The sequence below is a fragment of the Triticum dicoccoides genome, chromosome 6A (genome assembly GCF_002162155.2).
Source record: "Triticum dicoccoides isolate Atlit2015 ecotype Zavitan chromosome 6A, WEW_v2.0, whole genome shotgun sequence".
NCBI lineage: Eukaryota > Viridiplantae > Streptophyta > Magnoliopsida > Poales > Poaceae > Triticum > Triticum dicoccoides.
In genome coordinates, this window is record NC_041390.1 from 620,251,181 (window position 1) to 620,278,088 (window position 26,908).

At 41.9% G+C, this 26,908-nt stretch overlaps 1 protein-coding gene across 1 annotated transcript; it reads left to right on the forward strand.

Annotated features, from left to right (window-relative positions):
- Positions 1-982: 982 nt before the first annotated feature.
- LOC119318564 lies at positions 983-3,419 on the forward strand. The gene is made up of 4 exons (XM_037593143.1): positions 983-1,103; positions 1,291-1,443; positions 1,544-2,494; positions 2,629-3,419. Exons 2-4 carry the CDS (start codon positions 1,408-1,410, stop codon positions 3,142-3,144), a joined length of 1,503 nt encoding a protein of 500 aa, XP_037449040.1. The 5' UTR covers positions 983-1,103; positions 1,291-1,407; the 3' UTR covers positions 3,145-3,419.
- Positions 3,420-26,908: the final 23,489 nt, after the last annotated feature.

Sequence of the window (26,908 nt, forward strand, 5' to 3'; positions counted from 1 at the left end):
AAGTCAACCGCCAAGGAAATCCCATCGCGGGGTTCCTCAAAATGTTATTTTAGAGATAATCTTTTTTTCCTTTTTTTCTGGTTGCCTGGACTAAATTGAAGTTGGGATCCTACATTAAGGTTATGAAGATCTACCTATTACAAAATTATACAGATCACATCCATGTTAAACTGTTTTCTTGCCATAAATTTGCAACTTTTTCTGTGAGAAATAAATTTGCAACTGTTTATATGAGCACAATTCTAGATGTGCCCATTTCCCCCCTTTTGTGGCCTCTGGTACTTATTTTAGGTACAAGTTTAAAATTGGTGTCCCACACGATGTCTTCGCACCACAATATTAGACTAGGGGTACGATGCTTGGGTGGAAGTACTTGGTGGTAAAACTCGTATGAGATCAGCTTAATTGCAGGAATATGTCTGACAGTTTATTCTCCAAAAACATCATGTGCATATTTCTTTTGCTGCTTTATCACACTCAAAAGGCGCAAGTGCTAATTTATTTAAGTACTCAAAATGAAATAAATTAAAATCTCCCAAAGTGGTGCCATATATTAGGGGATTGTTTTGCCTTTTCTATATGTAAAGTTGTAAACACGCTCACTTTATTGATTAACAATATCCATCAGGATACAATGTAGATTTTTTTTTGCATAGTAATACGTGTCTCATTTATATGTCATCCCTCCGTCCCATAATATAAGGACGTTTTCGACAGAGGGATTACAATTTAGATCAGGGGACTGATGGAGCCATAGATGACCCCCTCAGAAATACCTAGAGCGTATTTAGCGAGTCTACGTGCCTCGAAAGTGGGAAATCTTTAGTGGGCCGCATTTGAGTGTTCTTGATAGTTTTACTGTTGTATTGAAATGGGCCTATGGGCTCAATTGTGTAGATTAGCCCGAGCCCAATCTTAATAGGTCAACCAGAGGAGAGATATGCATACATCGTCGGCCCTAACGCTGTCCCTTCCCCACCCACCCTCCCGGCGGCGGCTACCGGACTTGTCGCCTAAACCAGTTCGGCTCCAGATGCTACGTTCTAGATGATGGAGGAAGGTCAAATTCTTTCTGCAATCGGATTGGGAGAAGCAAGAGAAAGGTGCCAATTTCGTTCTGTCTTCGGATTCGAAGAAGAAACGGATCAATTTCGATTTGTATTAGAAAAAGGAGTTGTTTTTATATGTCTGCCTCTCGTGAGATAATAGTAAATCGGTCGGTTTACGGATTCTGTACCGGCTTGAAGAAGATTCGGAAACCTCATCCGTCTCCGTCTCTTTTTTGGGTAGTATCGGAGTTCTTTTGCGAGTGGGATCGGAGGAGTCTATAACAAGTTCAGGCTGAGCGTTCACGATTGTCGCGATATTGTCGTTTCAATAATTATTATCTCTGCTTATTGCATCGCCATGAAGCTTAATAGGTGTGGCCGCGGCAGACGTGATGTAAGTTGTTTAATGTTTTGTTGCTGTAACTTTTCATCTGATGGAAGTCAATTTATCGATCCATCACCGATGACTAATTTTTCCATCTGGCAAAATGCAGTCGGGGACAGGAGCTGCTAATGGGGGCTCGCTAAGCGAGCTGCCTGCTGAAGTACAAGCTTGTAATGGGGACAAGCTAAGGGAGCTGCCTGCTGACTTAGAAGCAGGCAATAGGGACAGGCTAAGCGAGCTGCCTGCTGATTTGCTGCTTAACATTCTGGAGAGGGTGGGTACGCTCGATGCTGTAAAAACCTGCATACTTTCCAAAAAAATGCAGAAGCTGCCCACTATGCTCTCGCAGATCGTGATTGATCTTAGCACTGATGACTTGGTCCGAATTCACACCGTCGTGGCCAATGTTACGAACAAGATCCTCAATGCAAGGTCTTCGAAGATCACCATTCGTAAGCTGAAGCTCAAATTCTTTTTGAGTCCTTCTCACTGTCTCTCCATCGGCAAATGTGTTGGCCTCGCCATGGCGGACCAGAAAGTGGACTCAGCCGAGTTTGAGATCTTGACGCCCAGGAATGGTCATCTTTGCACCGAAACCTACCGCCTGCTCTTTGCTCAGCAGTTCAATGATTTTTTTCGTGATTGTCCAGACGCATTTGCTGGCCTCACGGGGCTGCATCTACAATACATGAGGTTTGGTGAATCAGACATAACCAACATCCTAAGCTATTGCAAGCAGCTGGAGTCACTATCTTTGTTCATGTGTGACGAGGGGGTCTCTTCGGTGATGCGTGTAGAACACGCACGACTCGTGGAGCTTGTTATCTCCCATTGTGAATTCAAAACAGTGGAGCTCACCTTTCTACCAAAGCTCCAGCGGATGACCTTTAATAGTTGGCCCTCCTGTGCTGAACATCCCTTGGCTCTTGGTTTTGTCCCTGAGCTTTTGAAGCTGAGCCTTGCTAAGGCATGTTTTTCACACAAGACACTCAAGCTAAGCCAGCTGCTTGCTAATGTCCTCTCCGTAAACGATCTATCCCTAGAATTTCGAAGTGAAAAGGTACTCACTCCAATCATCTCCATCCCATTCTCATTGTATGCCTATTATATGCAACAGTAGAAACTTATGCGTTACTTAAGGATTCAATTTATGAATGACTTGCTCTCATTGTAAATTTGTTTTATCTGTCCCAGATTTGGATTCGACCAGAATCCCCGAAAGTGCTTTCACCTTGGCTTGCCAAACTACGGTTTGTGAATCTGGACAATCTTCCCGAAGAATGTGATATTGCCTGGACAATGTTCCTTCTTGAAGCTGCACCGTTTGTGGTGGAGTTTTGCATCATGGTATGGGATCATAAGTGCCACATGGAGTCACAAAAAAGTTACTCCGAGAAAACTGATGTGAAGTGGGAGCCATCTGACCCTGATTTCAAGCATAAGAATCTAGCCAAGCTAACCATATATGGCTTTCAGTCCGATGACAACTTCACAGGACACATCAGGCGTGTCATGGCGGCGGCTGTGAATATCAAGGAGGTATCTCTGCATGACAGGAAGGTGTGCAAGGTTTGCGCCGTCAAGTTTCCTCATGTTGAGGTTCGTCCTTCGAGTTATCCACGGACCAGCGATGAGAAGGATTTGTTGAGAAATAAGATCACAGAGACGTTGTCGAAGGCTTCTCCTGCTGTGATTCACTTCTGCTCATAAGGTCAAGTTTTACAGATCAATAAATCATTCACGGCATTGCCATGATTTATCCTGTGTGTGGTTGGAAGGAGTCCCTGAACTCCAAAATCCAATTAGTAGCCACAGTATCAGTATTTTCTGCATTTTCTGCTGATGAAGCTAGCTAAGCTTGTATTATTGCCTAATTGGCTGCCATGTAAGAAATGTAATATCCTTGCTACCAATTTGTTGGAACAACAACTCTTTTAACTCTTTTGCTTGTTCATGTATCTTCTTTTAAGTGCTCTTTTTTCTGCTGTGGTCGTGCAGTAAGTTGCCTGTGTTGAATACAGCCAATATTCAGTACGCGTAATGTTCTGTTTTTTTTTTTTTGTCGTTCATATATGATAGCCACAGCAAAGTTTGCTGAGAATAACAGTATTGCTGGAAAAAGAAATACATGTAGAGAAAAAAAAATCATGCGCAATGTGGTGGTTGCCAGCGCCACTCTGCCGCCGAGATGGTCTCTGCTGATCAACCAGTTCATCGTCGATCTCTGTACCTTGTGGTGAAATTCAATGTGGTAGTGCGAGATGTTGGGTTAGCGAAGCGTAATCAGATTTGATTGTCTCGATCACAAGATTTGTCTGTCGTGATTTGGGGTTAGCGTCTTCGCATTATATTTCCATTATATTCATATGATCCGGTGCGTTGGGAGAGTCCCTGGATTTTCGACGATGGGTTCATGTTCAGCATATGGGCCCCTGCACCGTACAGACCGCCGATCATGCCGCCACGACTGAAAGCTGAAATTCCAACCGGGAAGTGGGCTTGTAGTTGGATTAAAGCTGAAATTGATAATTTTCTCTGGAAGTCTCATTGTGGATCACATGAGTACAGTAATAATCTCATAACTACTCCTACTTGTGTAGTTGTGGTGTTTCACATGCCTCCTGGAGCAAACAATTTGTCGATTTTGCTGCATTCAAGATGTATATCATGGATTGCGAATGAAGAGCACAAGACTACATGTGCCGAGCATGAACAGTTTAAGATCCGCTGCGCGCGCTCGTACAAGGACGAATTAATATAACAACCGTTGAGTATCCTCGCATACACACTTTGCTACGAATTTCAAAATCAACAAGAACTAATGTTTCACAATATTCAAATACAGTTAATCTAGTGAACATTAGGACATGCATTCATGGTGCAGTCCATGATCTGAACCAAATTAGGGGCAGCAGGATCACTGCACTTACCATCAGCCACACACAGGCCAAAGTTTCAGCAAGAAACCACCAAAAACAGGAAGATAGACAAACTGCAGCAAACCACACCAAGGAAATGAAAACATGGCCCAGACGACCGCAAATCTAGATATTCGGTCCAGGGAGAAAACCAGTTGAACAAAAAAAACCACGACATAAGCTAGTGACAATCAGAGCAGTGATTGTTTATTTCTTGATACCACATCCAAAAGCCATCAGAACAAACAAATAACAGATTGAAAAAAAAAATCTGAGCAGCTTCCCTTTATTGAAGAATCATTTCAAGATAGAACATTTACAGAAACACAAGTGTGCAAGGAGAAAGTATGTGGCGGTTAGGTAGCTCCAGATCATTATTTAGTGCTCGAATGACACAATTCCAGCAACATTTTCTTTACACCTGCGAGAGCTGTTGTGGACAATTTTATTTCATGGGAAGTTGTGCAGCCATTCCTAATTATGAACAGAAGTGCAACCGATGATACAGTCATGATGCTAGTTATCAGGATACTACTGCACTATATGCACAGATGAGAAATCAGAGAGGCCCAAGAAGCTCAAATACCTTGCACTAATTCAGAAAGATACTAATTCAGCCATGGTTTCATTTGAGAAAGCCCGGGAACCATAGAGCATAAAATGAACTGCACTCAGATAAATTAGTCTGACACCCACAACTCATACATATTATCAATTTTGTGCAGATAATTATCTAAGCAGACATGAGCTCTGGGATTACTCTGTTTTTGCATAACAAGAAGTTTGCATGAAACGATGTCAACTTTGTGCAGATAATTATCTCAATGTATGATAACCTGATCGCAACAATCATTCAGCAGATCAAATTTTATTCCCAAAACCACCATCAACAACAAAAGACAGATGTCCTAGTATAGAGAGATGAAAACAAAATCTGTCTGGTCAAAACTATGTGTACAGCAGGGAAAACTGTGTATTGTTACTAGCTAGGAATTCAACACCTGATGCAAAAAAAAGGCTAGGTTTCTAATGGCATGCCTAGATACAACGTTTATATTTCTAATGTTTATAGGCATCAAACATAGTAAATCGAACAATTGTTCCTTTTCTCTATGGGATATCAAACAATTATTCCTGGTCTTCCCCTAAAGCTGAACCTGTTGCATTTCTCGTACTGTAAGCCATACTAAATAGGCACAGAAGATTGACTACAAATTCATGGAAGCTGCAAACCTAATGGGTGCTAAACTGCTAATTAACAGGATTTAAAAAAACAGCTAACAACATGGCAGAAAACCCAAAACCCAGCCATGGCAAATCACCCACAAAATAAACTTGCAGATATGGGAAAACATAAGCACCATGATAGGTCAAACAGATACTACAAATTCTCAGTCAAAAGAGAAAAATGAGGTCAGGTGATATGTCATGCAAAATAGATCAAAAAAAGGATTGCAGGTAACCATAAGAACTTAGTCACTTCAGATCAGAAGTTATATCATCATAGTATAGCTCAATTCAACCTCCCAGAGCTAGTTCAAGACAACCTTATAGCAGTAGCATATTTCAACTCAAGCTAACAGAGTTTGTATTATTGAATTGAAAAAAGCATCCTTCCCAGCATATTTTGCCTTGAAACTCGCGGTTGACAGAAATGTTGAAGACTTGTCCTACATAGGATCACACATTTTCATTACACATCATTAGTAGTAATTCAACAGAATTAACAATAACTAGAAAGAACCACCTTTGTGACATGCAAAATTTAGATTCACACACAGCAATTTTTAATTTTGGATTGAAAGAACTTTGATGTGACAGGCAAAACACGCTTGCAACATTGTCTCCATTACAGCCAAAAGAGCAGCCTAACCAGCATAGGATCATCACTAGACCTCAACTACATTGGACTAAAACAGCCAAAGAAACTATCAGCCAACAAGACAGATTGAGGCAAACTCTGATGCACCCAAAGGAATGATTCACACAACAAATATGAAAAACTCACCTGCTTTCAAAACTCTACAACATCCTCATATACCAAACTTAGACGTCCTTGGCAGCCTTGCCGTTGAAGAGACCTACGCAATGAAGTCAAAATTTTTAGGGAAAGAATCTCGTTACGTATTTAAGCACACAAAATTAGAGAATGGTCCTACCCGCAAACTCAATGTACTCGAGCGACGATAGGAACTCATGATGTGAAACCACATTAAAGGTAAATTCCTCATGAAACAACAGCTCCAGGTCACCTTCAGAAAGTTCAAAGGGCTGCCCCTTTGTCCTTGGCTGAAACAGGTTCTCAAGTTCACCCTCGAAAAAGACGAACCCCTTTGCCTGAAACACGGATCTCCCTGTAGAGATAAGCAACAATATAATGTTTAACTCAAGACATAAACAAGAACTGGTAATAGATCCTTTAGATCTGCATCATTAAAAAACAGTTGAATTGTAAACTGATTATAGCACTCCGCTACAAAATTATTTGGAGAAGATATATGTTAAACTGGTTTCTTACATAAATGAAAAAAATGTTCACATCTGCATTATTTTAGAGATAATATTTATTTATTTTTTGGCCGCCGAGACTAATTTGAAGTTGGGATATTACAGTAAGGTTCTAAAGATCTACCTATTAGAAAATTATTCCAACCTCATGCATGTAAGAACTTCAAAATTTACAGATAATAGTATGTTAAATTTTTCTGGCCTCTAGCATGTAAGAACTACAAGAATCTTATTAATCCATGACGGATACAATCTGTCATGGAACTGTGCAAAACCGTCAAGGAGGGTTGTTCGTGACGGATTTATAATCCGTCATGTATATCGCGTCATAATTTGACAACTGTACCATCATGACGGATCCTGGCCGTCACCGATCAGTCCCTAGGCCCGCCTAGGCCCGGTCCTCTATGACAGACTAGTCCGTCATGGATTTAGACAACGCTGTACAAAAATGGGGTTGACATGGCATCTACATGGCACCAACGTGAATGTGATGTGGCATCCACTTTTTTTGTTGTGGTAGTTTAGAATATTTATTTTAGTCCAGCCATGATTTCCATCCAACCAGTTACAGCGCCACCCATTAGACATAACCAAACAAGCTTTCACAACACAATTAATTTCTATTGAACAGACCCATAATTTGAAGCATTTGACAAATTTCTATTCAATTATTTCACTGAGTAAAGCCCTTTTAAAACATGGCCAATGAAACATCCAACATCAGATCACAGGCCCTTAGTAATAATTACACCAGATTACATCAACAAATATAGAAGATTAATAATTACACCAGATTACACCAACAAATATACAAGATTGTACAGACCCTCTTAATCATCAAGTTCATGCCTACACCTCGAACTTCCTTTTTGGCTCTCACCACCAAGTAAACCTGTAACAGACAATATGCTTCTGTAGGTACCTTTGAAAAATTATCATCTCAAAGATCAGAGGGGTGTTGACAAATAATAAAGGGATAGGGGAACAAGATAAGTTATTGTTTCTGGAAAACTACTTGCAACAAAACTGTACTTCTTTTTACCATAGCGCACCCATTTTTTTTCCTAAACCATGATCATGAACTAATTAACTTGGTGTCATTTTTCTTATGTAAACAAATACACCTATCTACGTGTGAGAACAGACATAATAGGTATACTATAGTATCAAGAACAGCCAAGTGACCTCTTTTTTACTTATAAACTTGATCAAATTCAATTATTTCGGAATTGAGGAAGCAGATTATAAATAATACCTATTAATGGTAGAGAAAATAAGAATAAATGAAATGTTCAAGGTGGAGACACTTTCAAAGTTACACTGCACTTAACATGATTTAATAAACTTGAACCACTAACTCTCGATTTTGATAACAGATCCTGCATCGAACAAATGCAAATTTTGATTATTATATTTAGAATTGGTAGAGGAAATCAATCAAACCTAGAACTTATATAATGGGCTATGGCAATCTGATCTCTACCAGTACCACAAGAAATAACCAAGCTGGAAGTAATGATGAACAGAAGAGCTATACAGCCAATGATGGTTCACATAACATTTCAAGGAAGTATATCTAAACTAATATAAAGTAGTTATGATTGACTATGTACTGTAGTGTGAGGTCCTACCGAGAAAGGCTTTCGCCCCGCTTTATAAATAAAGCAACCACTAGTGTGAGGTCCTAAAGAATTGACACACCAAGTTCTTTTGTCTGCAGCATAGTTCTTCAACTATATTTAATTCTACCAGTGGACTGATTCAGTCGTTCAGTTGTAATCATCAACCTTCGTCACTGATCAAGTGGAGACCTGAGCAAGGAACAATGCTTAAGATATCATAACAAGCATAATAATACTGCATTAATATATACACTTTACAGTAGTAGAGAAATATGCCAGACAAGGAACACTGATTCCACAATACAGAAAGACAAAAAGGAGGCTACTGTAGAATGTAAAGCAACATCCAGTAATTCATAAAGTGGATAACTCGCTTTTCCTGATATATCAAGAAGCATTCTGGAAGTGATTGAACTACTAATACACTCCCTTTTATTAGGCAGTAAGAAGAGGTTCAATTCTCCATCTCTTTTCGTTCTGGAAAGATACCAAAATGTACAGCACATACAGTTTTGCACATTGCCTTTTATTAGGAGCTAGAAGAGGTTCAATTCATCTCTTTTGGTTCTCAAAAGATACAAAAATGCACAACGAATACAATTTTGCACTCTGGAGTTTACTTTCACAGAATACAGCTAAAAAAGTACAGTCAAATAAAACTACAGCTACCTGATTGCAACAGTCAGTTTAATCAAATCAGGAAAGCATCAAATAGTTTACTGACTATGAGCCTAACTTGCTACTAGACTATAAATTCTATAACAAAGGGATTAATGTTTGTAAATACTAAATCATCAATTCTTGAGAGGAAAGATACAAACTCAAGCTGAATCAAGGAGAAGAGGGAGGTAGAGGTCGCAGTGCTCACCGGAGACCTTTGTAAGCAATGCAATGATCGCAGTGCAGGTCAGACACCATCTCGCGTGACAGAGGAGGTTGCCACAGGACGCACCGCTGCGCCGGAGACACGGAAGAGGGGGTCGGGGTCGCCGCCGTCCAGCCCAACACAGTCGAGCGCACTGAGCTAGGGGGAGGCGGAGAGGCGCGAGGGGGCGCAATGCACGACGAAGTGGTGCTGTTGGAGACGCGCCAGTGACAGACGCGCCGCCGTAGCTGAAACCCTAGACATTGGCTAGGGGTTGAGTGCGAGTGCAGGGGGCTGGGAGCGGCAGATCCAGCTGGGCTGGAGGGCGGAGGGGTCGGAGACAAGCTCGCGAGTGTGCTGCACGGTGGCGGACGTCGCCGGAATCGGCGGATCTTGGTGGCTGCGCGATGATTCACAGGAGAGGGAGAGATGGGTTATGCGAGAGATGGATTGGTGGGGGTGGCGGCGGATCTAGCAGCTGCCGGAGCAGTGAGGTGAGAGGAGGGAAAGGGCTGGCGACGAGCAGTGGGAGGAGGCGATGTGGTGGTGGGTGGCGGCGATGTGTGTGAGGAGATGGGGAATCGGGAGGGGGGCTGCGACGAAGGGAGAGACAGAGAGAGGAGAGGCACTTAGGGTTTGGGTTTTTTATACGTGAATGGTTAGGCGGGCTTTGGTGGGCTTTAGCGGGCTTGCGGGGCTGTACCGGGCCATTCATGACAGATTTCAAAAACGTCATGCGAAATCCGTCATGGATCAACAGATTTCTTGTAGTGTACTTATTTCATACACGCTTTACAAGATTCCCGTGTCTTCACACACCAAAGTATTAGACTAGGGGTACGATGCTTGAAAAAAAAGTACTTTTAGCTCATTGCTGGAATTGCTTGGTGGAAAAACTTGTATGAGATCAGCCTAATTGCAGGAATATGTTTGGACAGCCTATGACATTTGTCATAAGACTGTTAGCTCATTGTATGATTCATTGCAAATGTAAAGGTGGGCTAAAATGTTAGTGGTGGATTTTTTTGTTGGCAGCAACAACATGTTGTGTAGCAAAAAGCTATTGGTGCTCTAAACCAATCAAAAACATCATGTGCTAATTAATTCATTTAGCTACTTTATTGCTGCGCCAATTTGATGCATGCATGGTCTTACTTGCTGCACGACGAGCCCGATAGTTCCTGTTGTACTTCTTGGCTGTGGTAAACCTGGGGACCAAGGGAGCAGGTAGATCATACGTTGAATCTGCAATTTTACAAATGTCAGGTCAAATTTGTGAGCTACTCCTTCCGTCCCATAATATAAGATCGTTTTGCAAGCTGTTTTAGCTTGCAAAACGGTCTTATATTATAGGAAGGAGGCAGTAGATCAAATAGAAAAGAACCCACAGTAATAAAAACTCGTTACCAGGCAGGACCGGGTAAAAAATCGAGGTCCCAGCTCGATTGTCCTGCACCTGCTTCATCTTCACAAAGTAAAACATCGAGGTCCCAGCCCGATTGTCCTGCACTAGCTTCATCTTCACAAAGCCCTAAACAAGGGAAAAGAAGGTGCTTATTTGCACTGGCTGGGATTCGATCCATTGAAATCTCGGTTAGAGGTGCCTGGGCTTGCCACCAGCCTAGATTTGTGCTTGCGCTGTCGATATTGTAAGAGAGAAGGAATAGGATCCAACACAAGTGTTTGATTGATCATGCGGTCAGGTACATATACAGTTACAAGGCACAAACATGCAAACTCAATCGTGACTAACAACCTCCCTGTAGACTAGCTAGTGAGCTAAAGACTAGGGATGTTCAGTTAGAGAATACAACAGCATGCAGAGATAGTAATGGTTGTTTACAGATATATATGAACCAAACACAAGATGAGAAAAACACGAGGCTCTTGGCTAATGCACACGGAGCAGAGCCACGGGAGCTCGCCCGCGAGCAGCCGAGCAGCCTTTTGGCGTGTGTGCGGGTGCTGCGGGCGACGCGCATGTTGCGAGCATCACGTGCGCGCATGCGGCCAGAGTCATGAGCACGAGCTCGCCTCGGCGATGGCGGACGACGCCTTGTGCGTGTGTGTGTGTGGGTGCTCGCACGAGTAGACGCGTGCGTGTGAGGCGAGTGTGTGCGTCCCATGTTCGTGACGGGCGAGGAGATCAGGAGATCGGCCCCTTTCGCCATGGCTAGGGCACGGGAACCAGGGGCGCGCGCGCGGGAGCGAAACCAGGTGCCGACCAGAGGCTGTGTGCGCGGGAATGCGCGCGCGTCGGCTTGCACTAGACTGCGGCTACCGAGAAATAAGGGCACGGGAGAGGGAGGAAGGAGATGCGGGGGCTCACCCAGGTCGCAGACGAGGTTGACGAGGTCGCGGCGGACGGGGGCGAAGAGGAAGGAGGTCGCCGGCGTCGCGGGGATGAAGGGGGAGAGGAGGGGGGAAATGGAGAGAGGGGCTAGGGTTTAGGGTTTGTGCGCGGCCTCTTGGAGCTCGAGTGGGAACGGTGTCCGTCTGATCAAGACCTCCACGCGATGGGTGGTGGTCTGGTGGATGGGAGGTTCGTACAGGAGGAAGAAGGGGCTGTGTGAGATGGGCTGGGCCGTCTGGGTTGATTGTGTGTGTGTGTGTGTGTGTGTCTCCTGGCAAGTTGGGCCGGCCAAAAGGAAAAGAGAGAGAAGGAGCGACTGGCAATTCTTTAACTTTCTTTTTACAGAAAATGCAAAAGAGGCTGTGTGGGAAATATTTGGAGGGACATTGGAATTCAAAAGAAGCACAAATGAACTTGAAACAAGCTTAGCTGGTATATTGGGGATGTACCAACTCCACATAAATTATTCCATTACCATTGGACTTATATTTATTTTTCTACACATATAAATCCAATTAATTAGTTGTACGAGTTTAAATTGAAAGTGTGTTATGGTGATTCCAGATTATATGAAATCGGTAACATTTCTTGTGTGTAATTCTTTACGAATTTGAATATCTGGAAAAATATTGTGCTACTTTTGAACAACAAATACTATTGAAGACATATAATATTTGTAATATTTTTAAGACTATACAAAACATATACTCCCTCGGTCCCATAATGTAAGACTTTTTTGGCACTAGTGTAAAAAAACGTGTTACATTATGGGACAGAGGAAGTACTTTTTTTTTTATTTTTCAAAGACAATTGAAAACATATAACATTTTTAGTTTTTGGATAGCATGTTAGTATTTATGCTCGGTAGTGGTTGTCTTATATAAGGTTTGTGAGACACATTTTGCTTAGCTTGTCTTATATACCACAGAGTAACTTTTAGGTTTTTGTTCAGGAAAACATTTTTATTGAAAATCTTCTAATTTATTGTACTCGTTTTCCTATGGTTATTTCATCTATTATTAATTGATATAATTTGGCATTTACATGTGTGTCCATGGGATGAAATCAAAGTAATATCCCATGTTGCCATATTGTAGTCATGCCTATTGATGGTGTAGTTGCACACTGGAGCATCACATCACAAAGTCTCATGTACAACGGAGGGCGCTTAAGCATATTGATGTCGTTGTGAGAACCTGGCATGCAAAAGAAAGCATGCTATATCCACAAGTCCTTTGATGGTATGATGATGACCTCTTTTGTGTGACCTCGGTAGTGCCGTTCAAATCTGTGTGGCATTTCTTCCATTTCTAGTGCATGCGATTGACTGGACCGAGTATACATGGAAAAACTCTTGTTGATCCAATTGCCAGTAACTTTTTTGTGTCTTCGACATTTGGTTCTCTCAAGTACTTAAGTCCAAACACATTCACCATAATGTAGGAAAATTTCTCCATGGCCTCAATGTTGCGGAACGTAGTATTTCAAAAACAAATTCCTACGATCACGCAAGATCTATCTAAGAGAAGCATAGCAACGAGCGGGGAGAGTGTGTCCATGTATCCTCGTGGACCGAAAGCGGAAGCGTTTAGTAACGCGGTTGATGTAGTCGAACGTCTTCGCGATCCAACCGATCCAAGCACCGAACGCACGGTACCTCCGCATCCAGCACACGTTCGACTTGATGACGTCCCTTGATCTCTTGATCCAGTTGAGTACGGGGGAGAGTTCCGTCAGCACGACGACGTGGTGACGGTGATGATGAAGTTACCGGCGCAGGGCTTCACCTAGGCACTGCGACGATATGACCGAGGTGTGTAACTGTGGAGGGGGGCACCGCACACAGGTAAGAGAAGGCTTGGTGTGCCTTTGGGGTGCCCCCTCCCCCATATATAAATGAGGGGAGGAGGAGGAGGCTGGCCTAGGGGGCGCTCCATAGAGGGGAGTCCAACTAGGACTCTCAATCCTAGTTGGACTCCCTTTCCTTTTCCGAAGAGGGGGAAAGAGGGAAGGGAGAGGAAGAGGAGAAGGAAAGGGGGGGGGCGTGCCCCCTCCCTAGTCCAATTCGGACTCCCTATAGGGAGGGGGCGCAGCTGCCCCTTGTGGGTTGCCTCCCCTCTTCCCTATGGCCCATGTAGGCCCAATCTTCCCCCAGGGGGTTCCGGTAACCTCCCGGTACTCCGGAAAAATGCCCGAATCACTCGGAACCATTCCGATGTCGGAATGCAACCTTCCAATATATGAATCTTTACCTCTCGACCATTTCGAGACCCCTCGTCATGTCCGTGATCTCATCCAAGACTCCAAACAAACTTCGGTCATCAAATCACATAACTCATAATACAAATCGTCATCGAACGTTAAGCGTGCGGACCCTACGGGTTCAAGAACTATGTAGACATGACCGAGACACATCTCTGGTAAATAACCAATAGCGGAACCTGGATGCTCATATTGGCTCCTACATATTCTACGAAGATCTTTATCGGCCAAACCACATAACAACATACGTAGTTCCCTTTGTCATCGGTATGTTACTTGCCCGAGATTCGATCGTTGGTGTCATCATACCTAGTTCAATCTCGTTACTGGCAAGTCTCTTTACTCGTTCCGTAATGCATCATCCTATGACTAACTCATTAGACACATTGCTTGCAAGGCTCATAGTGATGTGCATTACTGAGAGGGCCCAGAGATAACTCTCCGAAACACGGAGTGACAAATCCTAATCTCGATCTATGCCAACTCAACGAACACCATCGGAGACACCTGTAGAGCATCTTTATAATCACCCAGTTACGTTGTAACGTTTGATAGCACACAAGGCGTTCCTCCGGTATTCGGGAGTTGCATAATCTCATAGTTAGAGGAACATGTATAAGTCATGAAGAAAGCAATAGCAATAAAACTAAACGATCATTATGCTAAGCTAACGGATGTGTCATGTCCATCACATCATTCTCTAATGATGTGATCCCGTTCATCAAATGACAACACATGTCTATGGTGAGGAAACTTAACCATCTTTGATTAACGAGCTAGTCTAGTATAGGCATACTAGGGACACTCTGTTTTGTCTATGTATTCACACATGTATTATGTTTCTGGTTAATACAATTCTAGCATGAACAATAAACATTTATCATGATATAAGGTAATATAAATAACAACTTTATTATTGCCTCTAGGGCATATTTCCTTTAGTCTCCCACTTGCACTAGAGTCAATAATCTAGATTACATAGTAATGATTCTAACACCCATGGAGTCTTGGTGCTAATCATGTTTTGCTCATGAGAGAGGCTTAGTCAATGGGTCTGCAATATTCAGATCCATGTGTATCTTGAAAATCTCTATGTCTCCCCTCCTTGACTTGATCGTGGATGGAATTGAAGCATCTCTTGATGTGCTTGGTTCTCTTGTGAAATCTGGATTCCTTTTCCAAGGCAATTGCACCAGTATTGTCACAAAAGATTTTCATTGGACCCGATGCACTAGGTATTACACCTAGATCGGATATGAACTCCTTCATCCAGACTCCTTCATTTGCTGCTTCCGAAGCAGCTATGTACTCCGCTTCACACGTAGATCCCGCCACGAGGCTCTGCTTGGAACTGCACCAACTGACAGCTCCACCATTCAATATAAATATGTATCCAGTTTGTGACTTAGAGTCATCCGGATCAATGTCAAAGCTTGCATCGACGTAACCATTTACGACGAGCTCCTTGTCACCTCCATAAACGAGAAACATATCCTTAGTCCTTTTCAGGTATTTCAGGATGTTCTTGACCGTTGTCCAGTGATCCACTCCTGGATTACTTTGGTACCTCCCTGCTAAACTAATAGCAAGGCACACAACATTGCATACATGATAGAACCTATGGCTGAGGCATAGGAAATGACTTCCATTTTCTCTCTATCTTCTGCAGTGGTCGGGCATTGAGTCTGACTCAACTTCACACATTGTAACACAGGCAAGAACCCTTTCTTTGACTGATCCATTTTGAACTTACTTTATCAAGGTATGTGCTTTGTGAAAGTCCAATTAAGCGTCTTGATCTATCTCTGTAGATCTTGATGCCCAATATATAAGCAGCTTCACCGAGGTCTTTTATTGAAAATTCTTATTCAAGTATCCTTTTATGCTATCCAGAAATATCATTTTCGATCAACAATATGTCATCCACATGTAATATCAGAAATGCTACAGAGCTCCCACTTTCTTTCTTGTAAATACAGGCTTCTCCAAAAATCTTTATAAAATCATATGCTTTGATCACACTATCAAAGCGTATATTCCAACTCTGAGGGGCTTGCACCAGTCCATAAATGGATCGCTGGAGCTTGCACACTTTGTTATCACCTTTTGGATCGACAAAACCTTCTGGTTGCATCATATACAACTCTTCTTTAAGATATCCATTAAGGAATGCAGTTTTGACATCCATTGGCCAAATTTCATAATCATAAAATGCGGCAATTGCTAACATGATTCAGACAGACTTAAGCATCGCTACGGGTGAGAAGGTCTCATCGTAGTCAACTCCTTGAACTTGTCGAAAACCTTTCGCAACAAGTCAAGCTTTGTAGACAGTAACATTACCGTCAGCGTTAGTCTTCTTCTTGAAGATCCATTTATTCTCTATGGCATGCCGATCATCGAGCAAGTCAACCAAAGTCCATACTTTGTTCTCATACATGGATCCCATCTCAGATTTCATGGCCTCAAGCCATTTCGCGAAATCTGGGCTCATCATCGCTTCCTCATAGTTCGTAGGTTCGTCATGGTTAAGTAACATGACTTCCAGAACAGGATTACCGTACCACTCTGGTGCGGATCTTACTCTGGTTGACCTACGAGGTTTGGTAGTAACTTGATCAGAAGTTTCATGATCATCATCATTAGCTTCCTCACTAATTGGTGTAGGAATCACTAGAACTGATTTATGTGATTAACTACTTTCCAATTCGGGAGAAGGTACAATTACCTCATCAAGTTCTACTTTCCTCCCACTCACTTCTTTCGAGAGAAACTCCTTCTCTAGAAATGATCCATTCTTAGCAACGAATATCTTGCCTTCAGATCTGTGATAGAAGGTGTACCCAACAGTCTCCTTTGGGTATCCTATGAAGACACATTTCTCCGATTTGGGTTTGAGCTTATCAGGTTGAAGTTTTTTCACATAAGCATCACAGCCCCAAACTTTAAGAAACGACAACTTGGGTTTCTTGCCAAACCACAGTTCATATGGTGTCGCCTCAACGGATTTAGATGGTGCCCTATTTAACGTGAATGCAGTCGTCTCTAAAGCATAACCCCAAAATGATAGCGGTAAATCAGTAAGAGACATCATAGATTGCATCATATCTAATAAAGTGCGGTTACGACATTCGGACACACCATTACGCTGTGGTGTTCCAGGTGGCGTGAGTTGCGAAACTATTCCACTTTGTTTCAAATGAAGACCAAAATCATAACTCAAATATTCACCTGCGCGATCAGATCGTAGAAATTTTATTTTCTTGTTACGATGATTTTCCACTTCACTCTGAAATTCTTTGAACTTTTCAAATGTTTCAGACTTATGTTTCATCAAGTAGATATACCCATATCTGCTCAAATCATCTGTGAAGGTCAGAAAATAACGATACCCGCCGCGAGCCTCAACACTCATCGGACCGCATACATTAGTATGTATTATTTCCAACAAGTTTGTTGCTCGCTTCATTGTTCCGGAGAATGGAGTCTTAGTCATCTTTCCCATGAGGCATGGTTCGCAAGCATCAAGTGATTCATAATCAAGTGATTCCAAAAGTCCATCAGCATGGAGTTTCTTCATGCGCTTTACACCAATATGACCTGATATGTCTCCAACGTATCTATACTTTTTGATTGTTCCATGCTATATTATATTCTGTTTTGGACATTATTGGGATTTATTATACACTTTTATATTATTTTTGGGACTAACCTATTAACCGGAGGCCCAGCCCAGAATTGCTATTTTTTTTCCTATTTCAGAGTATCACAGAAAAATAATATCAAACGGAGTCCAAACGGAATGAAACCTTCGGGAACGTGATTTTCGGAACGAACGTGATCCAGAGGACTTGGACCCTACGTCAAGACATCAACCAGGAGGGCACGAGGTAGGGGGGCGCGCCTACCCCCCAGGCGCACCCTCCACCCTCGTGGGCTCCCTGTTGCTCCACCAACGTACTCCTTCCTCCTATATATACCTACGTACCCCCAAACTACCAGACACGGAGCCAAAAACCTAATTCCACCGCCGCAACCTTCTGTACCCGTGAGATCCCATCTTGGAGCCTGTTCCGGAGCTCCGCCGGAGGGGGCATCGATCACGGAGGGCTTCTACATCAACACCATAGCCTCTCCGATGATGTGTGAGTAGTTTACCGCAGACCTTCGGGTCCATAGTTATTAGCTATATGGCTTCTTCTCTCTTTTTGGATCTCAATACAATGTTCTCCCCCTCTCTCGTGGAGGTCTATTCGATGTAATCTTCTTTTGAGGTGTGTTTGTTGAGACCGATGAATTGTGGGTTTATGATCAAGTTTATCTATGAATAATATTTGAATCTTCTGAATTCTTTTATGTATGATTGGTTATCTTTGCAAGTCTCTTCGAATTATCTGTTTGGTTTGGCCTACTAGATTGATCTTTCTTGCAATGGGAGAAGTGCCTAGCTTTGGGTTCAATCTTGCAGTGTCCTTTCCTAGTGACAGTAGGGGCAGCAAGACACATATTGTATTGTTGCCATCGAGGATAACAAGATGGGGTTTATATCATATTGCATGAATTTATCCCTCTACATCATGTCATCTTGCTTAAAGCGTTACTTTGTTCTTATGAACTTAATACTCTAGATGCATGCTAGATAGCGGTCGATGTGTGGAGTAATAGTAGTAGATGCAGGCAGGAGTCGGTCTACTTGTCTCGGACGTGATTCCTATATACATGATCATACCTAGATATTCTCATAACTATGCTCAATTCTATCAATTGCTCAACAGTAATTTGTTCACCCACCGTAAATACTTATGCTCTTGAGAGAAGCCACTAGTGAAACCTATGGCCCCGGGTCTATTTTCCATCATATTAATCTTCTAACACTTAGCTATTTCCGTTGCCTTTTATTTTGCTTTTATTTTACTTTGCATCTTCATCATAAAAATACCAAAAATATTATCTTATCATATCTATCAGATTTCACTCTCGTAAGTGACCGTGTAGGGATTGACAAACCCTTATCGCGTTGGTTGCGTGGATTTATTTGTTTGTGTAGGTGCGAGGGACTCGTGCGTGGCCTCCTACTGGATTGATACCTTGGTTCTCAAAAACTGAGGGAAATACTTACGCTACTTTGCTGCATCACCCTTTTCTCTTCAAGGGAAAACGAACGCAGTGCTGAAGAGGTAGCAAGAAGGATTTCTAGCGCCGTTGCCAGGGAGTCTACGCAAAAGTCAACATACCAAGTACCCATCATAAACCCTTATCTCTCTCATTACATTATTTGCCATTTTCCTCTTGTTTTCCTCTCCCCCACTTCACCCTTGCCGTTTTATTCGCCCTCTTTTTTCCGTTCGCCTCTTTTTCTCTTGTTTCTTAGGTTACCATGTGCCTTCTTTTTGCTTGCGTCTTCGCTTGCTAAAAGTTTATGGATCCTCATCCCCTTGCTAATCTCTTTAAAAGATCCAATTATGATGAACCTATTGCTAGTGAGTTGAGTGCACTAGATTATCTTTATGAGGTTTTGCTTGAAATTCGTGAATCTGGAAATTGTGATGAAGTGCTTTATAAAGTGATTAATGATAGATCTTTGAATAAAAAGCATGATTGCAATGATTTTACTATAAATTTTCTTGATGTAAATTGTGCTAATAATATGCAAAACCCTAAGCTTGGGGATGCTAAGTTTGCTATGTCTACTACTTGTTGCAATGATCATGATTGGGGTGATTCTTCTTATGATCTTGAAAATTTATTTAAGCCCCATGATGAACATGAGATTGATAATAGTGTTTTCAATAATATTGGAAGTGGCTTTGGAAGAGTGTCAACTTTAGATCCCACATATTTGGAGAATGTTCAATCTTCTGGTATTTTTTATAAAAGTGGGTTTGGAGAGGTCATGACTTTAGTTAAGGATAATCCCACTATTTTGGAAGAGTGTCAACTTTGCATACATGTGGATCGTGTTAAGCATATGTTTTGTGATAGCTATATTGTTGAATTTGCTTATGATCCTACATGTAATTATTATGAGAGAGGAAAATATGGTTGTAGAAATTTTCATGTTACTAAATTACCTGTCATTATGTTGAGATTGCTATTGTTTCCTTCCGCTTCCTTGTATATGCTAGTTTCTGCTTGCCTTGATAATTTGTTTGACTATAAGATGCCTATGCATAGAAAGTATGTTAGACTTAGATGTGATTTTCACATGTTTTATGATGCTCTCTTTGTGCTTCAATTCTTGTCTTTCTTGAGAGCATCATTGAAATCTCAATGCCTAGCTAGGGGCGTTAAACAATAGCGCTTGTTGGGAGGCAACCCAATTTTATTTTTAGTTTTTTTGCTTTTTGCTTCTGTTTAGGAATAAATCTTTGATATAGCCTATGGTTAGATGTGTTTTTATGTTTTAATTAGTGTTTGTTCCAAGTTAAACCTATAGGATCTTCTTGGATGATAGTTATTTGATCTTGCTGAAAATTGCAGAAACTTTCTGTTCACGAAAGTAATTGCTAAAAATCACCAGAACATGATAAAATATTGATTCCAATTGCTTCTGATCAATAAACAAATTGTCTAGGTCTTCCTATTTTGGCTAAAATTTTGTAGTTCCAGAAGTTTGCTTTAGTTACAGATTACTACAGACTGTTCTGTTTTTGACAGATTCTGTTTTTCGTGTGTTGTTTGCTTATTTTGATGAATCTATGGCTAGTAAAATAGTTTATAAACCATATAGAAGTTGGAATACAGTAGGTTTAACACAAATATAAATAAAGAATGAGTTAATTACAGTACCTTAAAGTGGTCTTTTGTTTTCTTTCGCCAACGGAGCTCACGAGATTTTTCTGCTGAGTTTTGTGTTGTGAAGTTTTCAAGTTTTGGGTGAAAGATTTGATGGATTATGGAACAAGGAGTGGCAAGAGGCTAAGATTGGGGATGCCCATGGCACCCCAAGATAATCTAAGAACACCTAAAATCCAAAGCTTGGGGATGCCCCGGAAGGCATCCCCTCTTTCGTCTACTTCCATCGGTAACTTTACTTGGAGTTATATTTTTATTCACCACATGATATGTGTTTTGCTTGGAGCGTCTTGTATTATTTGAGTATTTATTTGTTAGTTTACCACAATCATACTTTCTGTACACACCTTTTGAGAGAGTCACACTTGATTCGGAATTTATTAGAATACTCTATGTGCTTCACTTATATTTTTTGAGCTTCATAGTTTTTGCTCTAGTGCTTCACTTATATCTTTTAGAGCACGGTGGTGGATTTGTTTTATAGAAACTATTGATCTCTCATGCTTCACTTATATTATTTTGAGAGTCTTAAAATAGCATGGCAATTTGCTTTAATTAATACCATGAGAAATTTGATGCTTGATAATTGTTTTGAGATATAAAGGTAGTAATATCATAGTTGTGCTAGTTGAGTAATTGTGGAATTGAAAAATACATGTGTTGGAGTTTGTGATTCCCGTAGCATGCACGTATGGTGAACCGTTATGTAACGAAGTCGGATCATGAAGTATTTGTTGATTGTCTTCCTTTGTGTGGCGGCCGGGATCGCGCGATGGTTAACTCCTACCAACCCTTCACCTAGGAGCATGCGTAGTAGTACTTCGCTTCGAGGGCTAATAAATTTTTTCAATAAGTATATGAGTTATTTATGACTAATGTGAGTCCATGGATTATACGCACATTTAACTTTCCGCAATTTTCTAGTCTCTTTGGTACCGCACATTGCCCTTTCTCACCTTGAGAGTCGGTGCAAACTTCGCCGGTGCATCCAAACCCCGTGATATGATATGCTCTATCACACATAAACCTCCTTATATCTTCCTCAAAACAGCAACCATACCTACCTATCATGGCATTTCCATAGCCATTCCGAGATACATTGCCATGCAACTTTCCACCGTTTCATTTATCATGACATACTCCATTATTGTCATATTGCTTTGTATGATCATGTAGTTGACATTGTATTTGTGGCAAAGCCACCGTTAATAATTCTTTCATACATGTCGCTCTTGATTCATTGCATATCCCGGTACACCGCCGGAGGCATTCATATAGAGTCATATTTTGTTCTAAGTATTGAGTTGTAATTCATGAGTTGTAAGTAAATAAAAGTGTGATAATCATCATTATTAGAGCATTGTTCCAAGTGAGGAAAGGATGATGGAGACTATGATTCCCCCACAAGTCGGGATGAGACTCCGGACTAAAAAAAAGAGGCCATAAAAAAAGAGAAAAGGCCCAAATAAAAAAATGAGAGAAAAAGAGAGAAGGGACAATGTTACTATCCTTTTACCACACTTGTGCTTCAAAGTAGCACCGTGATCTCCATAATAGAGAGTCTCTTATATTGTCACTTTCATATACTAGTGGGAAATTTCATTATAGAACTTGGCTTGTATATTCGAATGATGGGCTTCCTCAAATGCCCGAAGTCTTCATGAGCAAGCAAGTTGGATGCACACCCACTTAGTTTCTTTTTGAGCTTTCATACACTTATAGCTCTAGTGCATCCGTTGCATGGCAATCCCTACTCCTCGCATTAACATCAATTGATGGGCATCTCCATAGCCCGTTGATTAGCCTCATTGATGTGAGATTTTCTCCTTTTTGGCTTCCCACACAACCCCTACCATTATACCTTATTCCACCATAGCGCTATATCCATGGCTTGCGCTCATGTATTGCGTAAGAGTTAAAAAGGTTGAAGCGCGTTAAAAGTATGAACCAAATGCTTGGCCAAAATCGGGGTCATACATGATATGAATATTTTGTGTGGGGAAGATGGAGCATAGCCAGACTATATGATTTTGTAGGGATAACTTGCTTTGGCTATGTTATTTTGATAAGACATAATTGCTTAGTTAGTATGCTTGAAGTATTATTGTTTTTATGTCAACATTAAACTTTTATCTTGAATCATATCAAATCTGAACATTCATGCCTCAATAAGAATAATTATATTGAAATTATGCCAAGTAGCATTCCACATCAAAAATTCTGTTTTTATCATTTACCTACTCGAGGACGAGCATGAATTAAGGTTGGGGATGCTTGATACGTCTCCAACGCATCTATAATTTTTGATTGTTCCATGCTATACTATATTCTATTTTGGACATTATTGGGATTTATTATACACTTTTATATTATTTTTGGGACTAACCTATTAACCGGAGGCCCATCCCAGAATTGTTGTTTTTTTTTCCTATTTCAGAGTTTCGCAGAAAAAGAATATCAAATGGAGTCCAAACGGAATGAAACCTTCGGGAACGTGATTTTCGGAACGAAAGTGATCCAGAGGACTTGGACCCTACGTCAAGACATCAACCAGGAGGGCACGAGGTAGGGGGGTGCGCCCACCCCCCAGGCACGCCCTCCACCCTCGTGGGCCACCTGTTGCTCCACCGACATACTCCTTCCTCCTATATATACCTACGTACCCCCAAACTACCAGACACGGAGCCAAAAACCTAACTCCACCGCCGCAACCTTCTGTACCCGTGAGATCCCATCTTGGGGCTTGTTCCAGAGCTGCACCGGAGGGGGCATCGATCACGGAGGGCTTCTACATCAACACCATAGCCTATCCGATGATGTGTGAGTAGTTTACCTCAGACCTTCGGGTCCATAGTTATTAGCTAGATGGCTTCTTCTCTCTTTTTGGATCTCAATACAATGTTCTCCCCCTCTCTCGTGGAGATCTATTCGATGTAATCTTGTTTTGCGGTGTGTTTGTTGAGATCGATGAATTGTGGGTTTATGATCAAGTTTATCTATGAACAATATTTGAATCTTCTGAATTCTTTTATGTATGATTGGTTATCTTTGCAAGTCTCTTCGTATTATCAGTTTGGTTTAGCCTACTAGATTGATCTTTCTTGCAATGGGAGAAGTGCTTAGCTTTGGGTTCAATCTTGCGGTGTCCTTTCCCAGTGACAGTAGGGGCAGCAAGGCACGTATTGTATTGTTGCCATCAAGGATAACAAGACGGGTTTTATATCATATTGCATGAATTTATCCCTCTACATCATGTCATCTTGCTTAAAGCGTTACTCTGTTCTTATGAACTTAATACTCTAGATGCATGCTGGATAGCGGTCGATGTGTGGAGTAATAGTAGTAGATGCAGGCAGGAGTCGGTCTACTTGTCTCGGACGTGATGCCTATATACATGATCATACCTAGATATTCTCATAACTATGCTCAATTCTGGCAATTGCTCAACAGTAATTTGTTCACCCACCGTAAATAGTTATGCTCTTGAGAGAAGCCACTAGTGAAACCTCTGGCCCCCGGGTCTATTTTCCATCATATTAATCTTCTAACACTTAGCTATTTCCATTTCCTTTTATTTTGCTTTTATTTTGCTTTGCATCTTTACCATAAAATACCAAAAATATTATCTTATCATATCTATCAGGTCTCACTCTCGTAAGTGACCGTGTAGGGATTGACAAACCCTTATCGTGTTGGTTGTGAGGATTTATTTGTTTGTGTAGGTGCGAGGGACTTGTGCGTGGCCTCCTACTGGATTGATACCTTGGTTCTCAAAAACTGAGGGAAATACTTACGCTACTTTGCTGCATCACCCTTTCCTCTTCAAGGGAAAACCAACGCAGTGCTCAAGAGGTAGCATGACCTAAACGGCAGTGCCACAAATAAGTTGCACTATCATTATTAACCTTGCATCTTTTGGCTTCAATATTATGAATATGTGTATCACTACAATCGAGATTCAACAAAAACAAACCACTCATCAAGGGTGCATAACCATAAAAGATATTACTCATATAAATAGAACAACCATTATTCTTTGATTTAAATGAATAACCATCCCGCATCAAACAAGATCCAGATATAATGTTCATGCTTAACGCTGGCACCAAATAACAATTATTCAGGTCTAAAACTAATCCCGAAGGTAGACGTAGAGGTAGTGTGCCGACGGCGATCACATCGACTTTGGAAGCATTTCCCACGCGCATCGTCACCTTGTCCTTAGCCAATCTTCGTTTAATCCATAGCCCCTGTTTCGAGTTGCAAATATGAGCAACAAAACCAATATCAAATACCCAGGCGCTACTACGAGCATTAGTAAGGTACACATCAATAACATGTATATCAAATATACCTTTCACTTTGCCATCCTTCTTATCCGCCAAATAGGTGGGGCATTTTCGCTTCCAGTGACCAGTCCCTTTGCAGTAGAAGCACTCAGTCTCAGGCTTAGGTCCAGACTTGGGCTTCTTCACTTGAGCAGCAACTTGCTTGCCGTTCTTCTTGAAGTTCCCCTTATTCCCTTTGTCCTTCTTCTTGAAACTAGTGGTCTTATTAACCATCAACACTTAATGCTACTTCTTGATTTCTACCTCCGTAGCCTTTAGCATCGCGAAGAGCTCGGGAATTGTCTTATTCACCCCTTGCATATTATAGTTCATTATGAAGCTTTTGTAGATTGGTGGTAGTGATTGAAGAACTCCGTCAATGACACTAACATCAGGAAGATTAACTCCCAGTTGAGTCAAGTGGTTGTGGTACCCAGACATTCTGAGTGTATGTTGACCGACATAACTATTCTCCTCCATTTTGCAGCTATAGAATGCTGGAAATATGCCCTAGAGGCAATAATAAAATGGTTATTATTATATTTCCTTGTTCATGATAATTGTCTATTGTTCATGCTATAATCATGTTATCCGAAAATCGTAATACATGTGTGAATATATAGACCACAACACGTCCCTAGTGAGCCTCTAGTTGACTAGCTCGTTGATCAAAAGATAGTAATGGTTTCCTGACTATGGACATTAGATGTCATTGATAACGGGATCACATCATTAGGAGAATGATGTGATAGACAAGACCCAATCCTAAGCATAGCTCAAAGATCATGTAGTTCGTTTGCTATAGCTTTTCCGAATGTCAAGTATCATCTCCTTAGACCATGAGATTGTGCAACTCCCGGATACCGTAGGAGTGCTTTGGGTGTGCCAAACATCACAACGTAACTGGGTGACTATAAAGGTGCACTACGGGTATCTCCAAAAGTGTTTGTTGGGTTGGCACGAATCGAGACTGGGATTTGTCACTCCGTATGACGGAGAGGTATCTCTGGGCCCACTTGGTAATGCATCATCACAATGAGATCAATGTGACCAAGTGGTTGATCATGGGATCATGCAATGCGGTATGAGTAAAGTGACTTGCCGGTAACGAGATTGAACGAGGTATTGGGATACCGACGATCGAGTCTCGGGCAAGTAACGTACCGATTGACAAAGGGAATTGTATACGGGATTGATTGAATCCTCGACATCGCGGTTCATCCTATGAGATCATCGAGGAGCATGTGGGATCCAACATGGGTATCCAGATCCCGCTGTTCGTTATTGACCGGAGAGTCGTCTCGGTCATGTCTGCGTGTCTCCCGAACCCGTAGGGTCTACACACTTAAGGTTCGTTGCGCTAGGGTTGTTGAGATATTAGTATACGGTAAACCGAAAGTTGTTCGGAGTCCCGGATGAGATCCCGGACGTCACGAGGAGTTCCGAAATGGTCCGGAGGTGAAGATTTATATATAGGAAGTCAAGTTTCGGCCATCGGGAAAGTTTTGGGGGTAATCGGTATTGTACCGGGACCACCGGAAGGGTCCCGGGGGTCCACCGGGTGGGGCCACCTATCTCGGAGGGCCCCATGGGCTGAAGTGGGAGGGGAACCAGCCCCTAGTGGGCTGGTGCGCCCCCTTTGGGCCTCCCCCTGCGCCTAGGGTTGGAAACCCTAGGGGTGGGGGGCGCCCCACTTGGCTTGGGGGCAAGCCACCCCCCTTGGCCGCCGCCCCCCCTTGGAGATCCCATCTCCTAGGGCCGGCGCCCCCTAGGGGTCCTATATATAGTGGGGGGGAGGGAGGGCAGCCGCACCCCAGCCC